Raw genomic sequence first — 11,671 nt, 5'->3', positions numbered from 1 at the left:
GATTTAGGTCGCCTGGCAGAGCATTATCCTTAAATACCAGTCAGAGATCTGAACCATGGTGCGCAGTTAATAGTAAGTTAATAGTAAAATTTAAAGGCAATAAATGAACCACATTATAAAAACCATAGCTGTGCTAAAATGACAGAAAGTAAAAGTCAGAGTCGACATACTTTTGAAAAGAAACATGTTGCTTCATTCAGAAACATGTTGAAGGAGTGCGATTTTATGGATACATGAAACATTTTACACAATTATGATTGGAGATCATCATAATAACACTATTTCAAAATGAGTCATTAAACGTCATATCATCAGGATCTGGAGGCAAAGAAACCTGACAGTAGGCGAGCTGAAAGCACTCAGATGATGTGTCTGAGACTTGAGTAGAAGAGCAGTTTATGGAGTAGTTTTCTGCAGTTCCTCAATATACTGTATGCAACAGTGCACTGCTCTTGAACATACTGCATGAAATTTGAACAGCAGCAGAGCTTTCCAACAATGTGTCAGCAAGTCAACACCAGCTGGAGTCTGTGCTCTCTTAAAGGGAAATCCAGCTCGAGTGTAACTCACATGTGCTCTCTCAGATTAATGATGTGAACACCAGCAAATTACTCGCAAAGCCTGGGAATAGTTTGTGGCTCATATTTATCAGATAAAATCCAAATATAATATGCTTTTTTGCCAGAACAATATGGTTTGAATGAGCTTAGATCCTTTTTATTTTCATTTACTTCAATTACTTTGTGAGGCTCACAAACATGGATGGACAGTCTCTGCTCAGTGGGTTGGATGCAGTATTTAAACAAGGATCTTCCCTTTAAGTAACAGGGACAGTGTAAATAGCCACTTTACAACAGCAGGGACACAAGTTACTAATCACTGCAAGTCTACAACAAGTGGTCATCAACACTGATAAGTTGAAACTATAGTCCAGCTTCAAAACATCTCCTCTGGCAACAAGCAGAATCACTGTTTTGACGTCCAATAAAAATGTGACGAGTTGGCCCCCATTTTTTTCCTATTAGGCCCTGCTGTTGATAAGTGGTTATTGTAGCATCTTCATTTACTCCAAGTGCACTGTGAGCTAGACTGGAAATGAACTTATTCAAGTGGTTGTTGCCTGCCAAAATCAACCATCCTTGTAAGCAAGTAGACCAGCCAGCTGAAATATCTGAAAACAACAGGACCTCAGAGTGAGGCCTGGTTGTCTGCCAAAGTGGCTGGTAGATGCCAAACCGTAGCCAAATACGGCAAAAACACAAAACAAAACAACAACTCCACAGGTGGCTGGTGGTAGTTTTTGAGTCCAGATTGTGAAACTTTGCGAGCACATTCTCCACTCTGTCGTGTAGGAGCACTGTTGCTTAATCATAGTCAGGCAGATCAATGCATTATAATGCACAGTGGTGTGGCATGGATTTTAAGACATGAATCTGATGTGACAATGTTATGAAATCAATAGGAAGTGTGATTCTGATTACAGTTCAGTCGTGATGTGCTTATAATGTACTGTAATGATGTCGTATTAGCTACATGAGCTACACTTCAAAGCTGTTCCCAGGGCTTCTTCTAACACAGAATAATAAAGAGAGACCACCGAGCCAAAACCAAACAATCCTCCAGCTGCACAACGGGACATTATTGGCTGCACTAGCTTCACTTCTGCTAAGAACACAGGTGCCTTGCATGGGACTTCAGAGGCACAGCTTATTCAGTAAGGCAATATGTACATGTGAACTGTTTGTGTATTTTCTCCTATGTTGTCATTTCATAAATAACATTTAAAATAATACTGTACATTCTAATGAACTGGTGGCAATCAAGATGGAAATGAAGTAAAAAAGGAATTTTAAAAAAAGCACCTGTATATGTACCATCCTAATTAGGCCAAATGGATGAGTCATTTTTTGCATGTTTGTGTACACTGGTCACTGACTCTGACAGACTCTACAATACTTTCTATCAGGGTGGAGGTTCATTTGAGGGGGTGATGGCATTTTCCATCTATTAGCACAAACGATCAGATGATTACATCTCTTCCTTAACAAGATTTTTTTTCTGAGCCAAAGCAGCACGTGCACCCGCCTGCCACCTGTTAAATAAAACATCCTGCCTTCAAAGGGTGGTTGGTGGTGGGGTGGGGAAGTTAAACAATACGTGTTGAGCAGCTGTGTGATGAAATTAAAAGATAAAGGTAGAAGAATCAATGAGTTATGTGATTACACCTATATGACAAGTGCTCTGTTCCTGAAGCCAGTTAAGAACTAAACTATTACAATTAGCCCTGTAGATTGGATTCAGTCTGCAGTTTTTCATATAAAAGTCAATTTAACAAAACGGCTACTGTAAGTACTGGCATACCAATCGATCTTGTAGTTGGATAATAATATTCCTCGTTATGCAGTTCTGAAGCTGAACAATGTTTCTTTGCTGGGAAATAAAACTGGCAAAACACAAAATTTACATTCTCTTCTTAAAAAAAAAAAAAGGAAACAAAAACAAACATGTAAATAACATATTTTTTCTTCCAAAAATGAATTATCCATTAGACATACAATACAATTACATAGATACATATTTTCAATACCGCACATTCAATCTGCCAAAAAAGTAATGATTACAAAGCCAACAAAGATGCTGCCATATATATAGAGAAATGTATGTACAACGATTATAGCATTCATAATTGCACTATGCCTCAATAAATGTAAATTACAGGCTTATGTTCTAGGGAACTGTTACAAAAAAATACTCAAAGTAACTTGGGAATGAGGAATTGCAAATGAGAGGTGCCAATCAGAAACAAGAAGGGCTTACTTTGGTACAAACTGAATATCAACACTCTACCCTTTTACATAGAGATTAGCCAAATTTATTCTCCACTGCTACTGAACTACAACAGTCAAGACAGCCGGGCTGTGATTTGACAAATATAAGGACACAGCTAAAATATGACTGGAAAGTCTGCAGGTCCCAGGGGGAGGGGTTTGTATCCATGTGCGAGGTTGTGATTTGACAGTTTGAGCAGTTCAGCGCGCTGAGTGGCTGCCTCCTCTTTAACCCAGCAGGCCTATCTACCTGTAGCTTTAGTCAGTCCGAGCTCTCTGTGTGTGTGTGTGTGACAGTGTGACAGAGAGCGAGAGGGCGGGGGGAAGAATACCCTTTAACTTTGTTGAATACTTCAGAAACTGCAAGAATCAGTTGGTTGATCAGTAAGTCAGTCAGTCTGCTCCTTCTGCAATCTTTCGCCCTGCTCTCAACACTTTTCATTCCATTAAAGCAGTAAACAGCGCAAAGTGGAGTCTGGTGCTCGAGTTGTTTTGGCATTGGCAATAAATATACATATTACTATAAAAGCATTAATGTGGCACATTGGAACATAATCGTTTAACAACATTGTCTCATAAATTACTACCAACTCAGCTCCCTTCAGTCTGTGTAAAGCGACTGTCGCCTTCATGACTCATCATGACATGACAGAGCGGAGGTCCGTGTGTGCCTCCTAAACTTGTCGCTAGAAGCTTAGAAAGCATTTTTTTTTTTTAAGCCAATTTCTCTCAAGCTCCTGAACCTCGTGGTTACGTCGATGGCAGAGAGGCGTCACGTGACCGTCGCTCAACACATGACTCGGGCTATTTCTCCAAAATGGGGCCACGTGCCTCCGTGGTCACACATGCCCTACATCATCAGATGGTACCAAAGTCAATGCAGTGTAATATTAATAATAATAGTAATAATAATAATAATAATAACGATGAAGTCAATCAATATCAAATCAATATAAAATAATTTAAAAATCACAGTTTATGCCAACTCATTAAGAGACTTGCCAATCAGTCCTTTGAAGGAAAACAGGAAGCTGTTAATTAGAGATCTGTTACATCATTTCCTCAACGCCCATAGCGAAGCTTCAGAATGAATCGATGGGTAAGGAGGGAGAGAAAAGAATGAAAACCTTTTTCTTTTTGTTTATAAAAAGGCAGGAGGGTGGGAGCACGTTGCATTTATTCCAGCTCTGAGGTATCAGACTGGCAGACAAAACAAGCCTCCACACCTCCACTGCACAAAGTAGTTTCTTTCTTTCTTTAAAAAAAAAAAAAAACAAAACAATGCGCAAAGCCTAAAAATGAGGATTGTTGCTGTACATATTCAACAGCAAACCCCTCCCCCACCTCCCTATATTTCATCAACTCCTTAAATAGCAAGAGAATATTTACTTTGCTCGCCCCTTGGGCACCAAGAGATCAACAAATGGCAAATAAATTAGTATTATGTAACCATTAGATTTTTTTTTTTCTCTCAGATTTTTTTTTTCATGTGTGTGTATATGATCTATCTTTTCACAGATTGCGTCAGTCAGTGTGTGTTGAGGGCCTCCAGTCGGCAGCCCTGCTCCGCTCTACACCAGGTTGTACTCCTTTAGGTTGAGCTGCAGGATGGTGTCTTTGACGGCCGCGAAGACAAAACGGATGTTCTCTGTGTCAGTTGCACAGGTGAAGTGAGAGTAGATGATCTTATCACTGTCTGGATTCAGGTCCACAAACATCTTGAGGATAAACTCTCGCCCTGCTTGGGCATCCCTCTGCGGACCTGGAGAGGGGGAAAATTATCCACTGTCAATACACCCGCTGTAGAATATCACAAGCTGTTTATTGATTAGCTTTATCTCGAGCGGCACGATCACCTGTATTTAAACAATCATGATGCTTATCTATCATTCAACCTAGCTCAAATAAAAGATGATGCCTGATGCCTGCCTTTTCACTAAAATAAAATAACTAACTATTTTGCCCAATACTCAGACACGTTAGAGATGTATATGCGTATATATGACATAATTACATTACACTTAGACTGTGATGCTTGGAGCAGATACAAACATCTACAAAACGCTATTTTTTTAGTGCCTTGCCGGATTTGCAACAGTGCACTGCTTGCAAATTCAGCATTCAGTCAACAAAATGAAATTACTTTACAAATGACTTTAATACAATCGTTAGAAACATGTAACTTTTACTTTGATATACTATTTTAAAATATTTGTGTGTGTGTGTGTTTTGTCTTATTGAAAGATTCACACTCTGATGCTTTCAATTGGTTTTCAACTGTCAAACGGAAAATGGAAAGCATGTTAGACATTATATCAAATCCATTCAAAATTGTGTAGGCATTTTTACATTTAAGTAGGCTAAAATAAAGGACTTACACACTTAAGTATCAATCCAATCTAATTTTTACAGCTGACTTAATCTATATTTTGGGGGATTTTTGAGTATGGAAAATCAAATTTATCATGGTCTTTGCACAAAGACTCAAAACAAAAAATGCATATTGTTATCACAGGTGGGCATCTAGTGATTATTGGTATTCTCTTTGCAACTTCCCAGGGAGATTTGTCCAAGTGTGTAAATAATATCTTAGTGCTTGGTTTAAATGTTTGGCGTTTGGGTTGGACACCATGCTGCTGATACTCACCATCATACTCTGGGAAGTAGTCAACCAGATGAGAGTACATGATCTTCTCCTCCAACAGGTCCTTCTTGTTGAGGAACAGAATGACTGAGGAGTTTTGGAACCAGGGGTACGTGATTATTGTCCTAAACAGAGCTTTACTCTCCTCCATCCGGTTCTACAGAAAGAGTGTGTGTGTGTGTGTGTGTGTGTGTGTGTGTGTGTGTGTGTGTGTGTGTGTGTGTGTGTGTGTGTGAGGAGAGGGAGGTAAAGTGAGGAGAGAGACATACAGAGAGAGAGTGAGCAGAGAGAGAGAGAGTTAATCACTTAATTAAACCACAGTCTTTCATACTCATTAAGTACAGATTTTAATAAACGTTTTACTGCACCAAAGGGAGAGCGGTAAAGATGAGAGAGAAGGGCGGCCATGTTGCCTTTGAGGGTTTAATTTCTCCCTTGCACTTGATTTCAGTGTTTAATTGAACAAAACAACGATTCTGAAAGCAAGCTTTAGATATCACTGTGCTGCAGTGTGAAACACAATATCTCCCGTTTTCTCTTTGAGAAAATATCATATGGCAGAATACAGAGGACGTGCAGCTGGTCAGTCTTCTTTTTCCAACAGAGGAAAGGAAAACACATGGACACAAAACCAGACCGACAGACGTATGAGCGCTCACCTGCTCATTAATACACTTTAACAAACTGACACACGCTATATCCTCTTAAGAAGGAGATGTGGCTCGAGGCGGTATTCAAAAACAGCTGGCTGATCATTTACAAATGCTTTACAAGGGAACACGAGGTGGAGCGCTGGCAGGCAAGAGGGGAATCTGATTTCCATTGTTTTAAATAAGTAGTAGTTTTTTATCTTCAGAGCCGACTCATCTTCAACATACTTTACAAAAGAGGTTGAGCAGATTTTTGTGGAAATGCATTAATCAATCACCTCATTGTCTGATTCCACCAAGACTTGGTCGTACTCGCTGAGAGCTACCAGGAACATGATGGATGTGACGTTCTCAAAGCAGTGGATCCACTTCCTCCTCTCCGACCTCTGACCACCGACATCCACCATCCTGTCATGGCAGGAATATCCAGGAGAGAGAAAACAGTCACTATAAGCACTAGAAATGTTTGTAGATCTAGTTTGTATCTCTTGCGTGAATCAAAGATGATCATCTGGACACCACCTTAAACGTTATTTTGATATTCAGTTGACCAAATCAGAAGTGTATTCAAAATCAATTTTGTGAGTAAAAGCAGAAATGTCACACTGTAATATTATTGCATTAAATATGTTGCTTTCAAAATTTTGCTCTTGGAAAGTTTAAACCTTAACAAAGCATCATATCTTATTCATCCTCTATTGGTTTACTGTGCTTTTTGCATTGAAATATTAATCCACAATGTAACTTGTACGTACAACCATCAGATAAATGTAGGTGAGTTAGAAATACAATATGTTCCTTTCAAAAACACTGGAGTAAAATATACAGGTTTCTCCCAAAATGAGATTGTCAGGTAATGAGATGATGTCTCAAATTTGAGGCAGAGTAAATGGACTTTGCTACTTTCCACCTATGACATACACATAGTTATTATTATTAGTGTTATTGTTATTATTATTGTTATTATTATGATTATTACATAAATGGCTATCAGGGCTAAATCAAAGTATTTTCTTTTGACATGTCACTGAATATGTCCTGTGCTTTTTCTGACTTCCAGAGCGGTGCAGGCGTATGTTGCTTTTTTATTTTTCGGATCCCGAATATCTGATCTCACCTGAATATGACGCTCTGCAGGTCAAATGGATATTCAATGATGCCTGTGGTTGGGACTCGAACCCTCAACACGTCCTGCTGGGTAGGAAGATAGGATGGTTCGGCGATCCGGTCCAACGCGTTCAGGTAACTACAGAGGCAGAGAAATGAAATGATGTTTGTTTGTCATCGGAGACACTGCAAAAACTGATAAAACTGTATTTTGTGCTTTAGCGCCCCCACTCCCCGTCTCCAGCTGGGTTCAATTCATACAGAGTGATGTTGGCAGCTGTATCCACTGTGTTGTTTTCCATTCTACTCACTATTTAGTGGAGTCTGAGAGCTGGTATTCCCTCCTTCGATCATAACACTCCTGGATGCCCGGGTCATTCCATAAGCTCTTGATTGCATCTACGTAAGGATTCTCGAACATGGCGACTTTTTCTACGTCCACCTCTCTCACAACGTTGGCGTTGCCCTGGTGGAAAAACATGAGGAAAAGAAGTGCTGTGATTTACTGAGATTCACAGCTTTGCTCAGCTCCACCAAACACAAAGTAAAACTTGATTTATCAAAACCTCATCAAGCATTTTTAATAATCTACAAAAAAAAAAAAAAACAGTACATTTGAAACACAATCTAAAAACAGGTGGTTCAGTCCTAGTTATCACTGGTTTAGTTTCTCTCACTCAAACACACATTCATCCAAAAACTTCTTTGCACCCTTAGGCTCAGCATGGACCTAATATCTGAAGCTCAAATCCCACCGGGCCTATTAAAGGGGAAAGTTTTGCTGCCCCAGATTCCCATTAAAACTCTCCTGTGTCCCACCACAAGAGAATGTTCTGTATGCCTGAGTTTTGACACAGTTTCACATACCACACTGACATTTTTTATGATTTGGATAAATGCTTAATGCTTCATACATCAGACATAATTTCGTCTGTGTCGTCCTCACAATTAGCAACGTTAAAGTCTAGCCAAATGGTTTTTGTTCAGTAATTGACTCACTTTTGCCAGATTTGTGGGGATGTGGAACATCTCAATGTATTTTTCATTTATGTTAAATTAGATTGTCACACACACTTTCACAAATACACACAATTATGCACAGTAGCAGACAACTACAAGATATGCAATGTGGAATTGTGACTGGCTATTGCACAATAGGAAGCCATTATGATAACAGTATGAAGGTTTATTACACACAACAGCCATTATCAATGGAATCACTATCTAACCCTTACCCATCAACCTTTCAGTAATTACACAAACACTTATACTGTGACTCTATGACTGTGGAGCTGGCTGACTTGAGTAAACATGTAAGCATAGCAAAACAAACCCATTCCACTTAACCAATGTGGTCCCAGGTCCCTACAGACCTTACAGCCCAACACCACAAATGACAAAATATTGTTCCTATTTTCAGTCCAGACCATGTAGTGAATGCTTGACCTGCACTGGAATGCATAATTATATGGTCTGAACATGATTTAGACATGAAGACAAAGGACAGGATGTGATGGTTGGTGTCTGGAGACAGGAGATTTTGTATCAAAAGAAATGTAAACTTATATCTTATTCACAACTGTGGGGTTGAGAAGGACAGAACTGAAAAAGTGAGATGTCATAGAAGAAAAAACAAAAAACAAAAGCAGATATCCAGTATAAAGCAGATAAACCGTCAGTGACGTGTTTTGTGATAGTGGTATTTACTATAAATGCCCAGAAAGACAGTATAAACATGATAGACAGGTTTCATTTTCACTTCACTTAGACTCCTTTGTTAAAAAGATAAATACTTCCCATTTTAGTCTTATGTATATGAGAGCACAGGGATGTTGGGTACAGAGTATTCATCAGTTCTGTTGTATGCTTTCACTGTACACATAACTTATGACACACACATATCTCACACACATAGCAGATCATTTTGTTGTTTCTCTGTATTTAAGTGCTTGCATAGGACATAACTAGTATTCCAGTTCTTCTCTACCGAGCACTGAATGTAACCGTTAATGGCGAACACACTAACCAGCCAATTTCCAGATAGTGGAAGTGCAGTGACATGTAGGGATAACTAAAAACCTAAGATTACAAACTGCTTTTTTAATTTTATTTATTTATTTATTCTTTTAATAAAAAAGAATCAAAAAAAATTGCAGTAACATTATTTTTACTCAGCATGTTAATGGGATGTATTCGGTTTCTCTTTGTGTTTAAAGTGGCTAAAACCATGGTGAAATTGCTGGGCTGAAACAGCATATTCAGTTTCATTCTTCATGAGCATGCACTCATTGGACGGGAAGCGAAAGCAAGGATGGAAAATGATCCACTACAACAGCAAAGATTCAAGAAGCACCTAACCGGGTTAAATCCCAGTTATGGTGCCATTTTAAATCTCACAGTTCACACAAAGTGTTATCTAACGCACACCTGGCTTCACGTTTTGACTGGTTATTACAGACTGTATCTCCAGCATAAATATGTTGTTTTACATTGTGAATTTGATCAAAAAATACTTACTCTGTCTTAATTGTAACATCACAAGATTAAGATTCTGAATTCAATATATCATACTAAATAACTTATCACCCCTTTCTCCCCAAAACTCTACCAAACCTTTAAGTGAAAACTCGTCTGACTGGACTGTGGCCAGGCAGGGAGGAGCTGAAGCAGCGTGGTCCACTGTCACCTGAAATGGTCTGATTTATAGAAAGCGCTGCTGAGGTGATACACTCCTATGCACCACTTCCTTTCATTTGTCACTCTCACAGGGGACAAAATGTGAGTAAGAGGTCACTGTAACATCTGCCAAAGCTATGACTACAAGGGTAACTCATGCAAATGAAAAAGGAAGGGAAAAAAAGCCCCGCTTAAGTGATAGTTACTGAAAGTGAGGTCAAATGTGGGTGGATAGTATAGGGCAGGTCTCTCTTGCATATTTGCATATGTGTATTTGTGTGTATATACACACATGGATTTGAGTGCATGGAAACACACAGACAAACACAAATACACACATAGTGTGATGGAGTGCTGGAGCACTTTAAGGACACAGGAAGTGCCAAAAAGGACAGGAAACGATTATGGATGGCTGTTTCAAATAAGATAGACAGCACTCTAAAAATATACAAGCACACTGTGGCCACTTTGCAGCGTCTCTCTCTTTTTCTCAAATTATTTGTCACCCTACACGACAGTTGTCATTTCAGTTGGGGAAGTTGAAATGACTTGAGTGAAAGGATGCCATTTACCTTGTTGTGCTCATATTTGTATGGGATCTTGAGCGTCTCCATGGCTCGGATCATGGCCTGCATGGCTGTGAAGATGTTCTGGTAGACCAATTTGGTGAAACCCCTTTTGTCCTCATCAGAGTAACCGGTACCGTGGATAATCCTCATTTGTTTGATGAATGTGCTCTTCCCGCTCTCCCCAGTGCCTGAGAAAGTAGACAAGGGGACAAATGAACAGAGTTTATTCATTTTGTGGATTTGTGCAGGGTTTCATTTAACCAGACAACACATTTAATCTCCTGTGTCAGCAGCCACGCTCCTTAAATGGACATTTTGTCATTCATGACTTTCCTTGACCGCTATGGGAAAAAAAGAAGTGCAGCAACATATCAAAGGTATCACAATAAAAAGTATAATAAAAAAAGTAAGTAGTTAATCAGAGTTGAGCAGCTAGACGACAGCCATAAAGCTGGTATTCTTACTGATAAGCTGTTGGTTATTTGGTCAGTCACTGGCCCAAAAAAAACAGAATATGGACCTAAGTATTAGTCAGTGATTCCTCCTCTCCCTTCTGTATAACCAGTCAGAGTTGTGAGGGATCAGTTGTGCATCAGGGTGGACATGCCAGTGGCCACCATCGTATTCTGATAGTTATATAGATATGAAAGGCATTATCATATTATCAAACATTTGCTGATTTACACAACCAGCAGACACGGAGCAACATTAGCATTCATTTTAAGTCATGTCTCTGGTCACCCGATGAATGGAAATCCAACAGTCCCTGTTCGCTTAGCTCCATTTTCATATATTCCATCTGTGGAAGAAAAATGAGCCCCTTCAGCAGATAAACACTGCACAATATTCACCAGCTAGTCGCTAATCTTTTCTGCCGTTTGGTGCTGAGCAGGTAGCGTACAGTGGGCTTACCAAAGATTTTTCTCTGACAACAACTTCCCGCTGCATCTGGAGAGGTTCATAAAGCCCGTTTCGAAGATGCACCCTCTTTACGTTAATCTGACGACAGTTTAACATGTCGGTCTCATGTTTGAATAAGTACCCAGCTCATTTTTACAATAAAGTCACAACAGCACTCTTCGTAGGCTGAACTACCTCTCAAGTGCGTAGATCTGTCCGTAAAATGTGCTGTAGTAGCTGAACGAAGGGGGAAGGAACATTAAGGCAAATGTCACCTATGTCTGAGGGCTTAAGATT

General features: G+C 39.4%; 1 protein-coding gene across 1 annotated transcript in view; it reads right to left on the bottom strand.

Annotated features, from left to right (window-relative positions):
• Positions 1-2,507: 2,507 nt before the first annotated feature.
• LOC111652897 (guanine nucleotide-binding protein G(q) subunit alpha) overlaps positions 2,508-11,671 on the bottom strand; it is an 18,323-nt gene continuing 9,159 nt past the window's right edge. The window contains exons 2-7 of the mRNA XM_023403289.2: positions 10,478-10,662; positions 7,541-7,695; positions 7,240-7,368; positions 6,401-6,530; positions 5,476-5,629; positions 2,508-4,590 (exon numbers count right to left, since the gene is read on the bottom strand). Of these exons, the coding sequence (XP_023259057.1) occupies positions 4,400-4,590; positions 5,476-5,629; positions 6,401-6,530; positions 7,240-7,368; positions 7,541-7,695; positions 10,478-10,662 (944 nt within the window). The 3' untranslated portion in view covers positions 2,508-4,399. The remainder of the gene's footprint in view (positions 4,591-5,475; positions 5,630-6,400; positions 6,531-7,239; positions 7,369-7,540; positions 7,696-10,477; positions 10,663-11,671) is intronic.

The sequence above is a fragment of the Seriola lalandi genome, unplaced genomic scaffold, assembly GCF_002814215.2.
Source record: "Seriola lalandi dorsalis isolate HSWRI2012SDOR001 ecotype SW California unplaced genomic scaffold, Sedor1 jcf7180002054110, whole genome shotgun sequence".
In the NCBI taxonomy this organism is placed as follows: Eukaryota; Metazoa; Chordata; class Actinopteri; order Carangiformes; family Carangidae; genus Seriola; species Seriola lalandi.
This window is presented reverse-complemented; position numbering and strand designations above follow the sequence as displayed.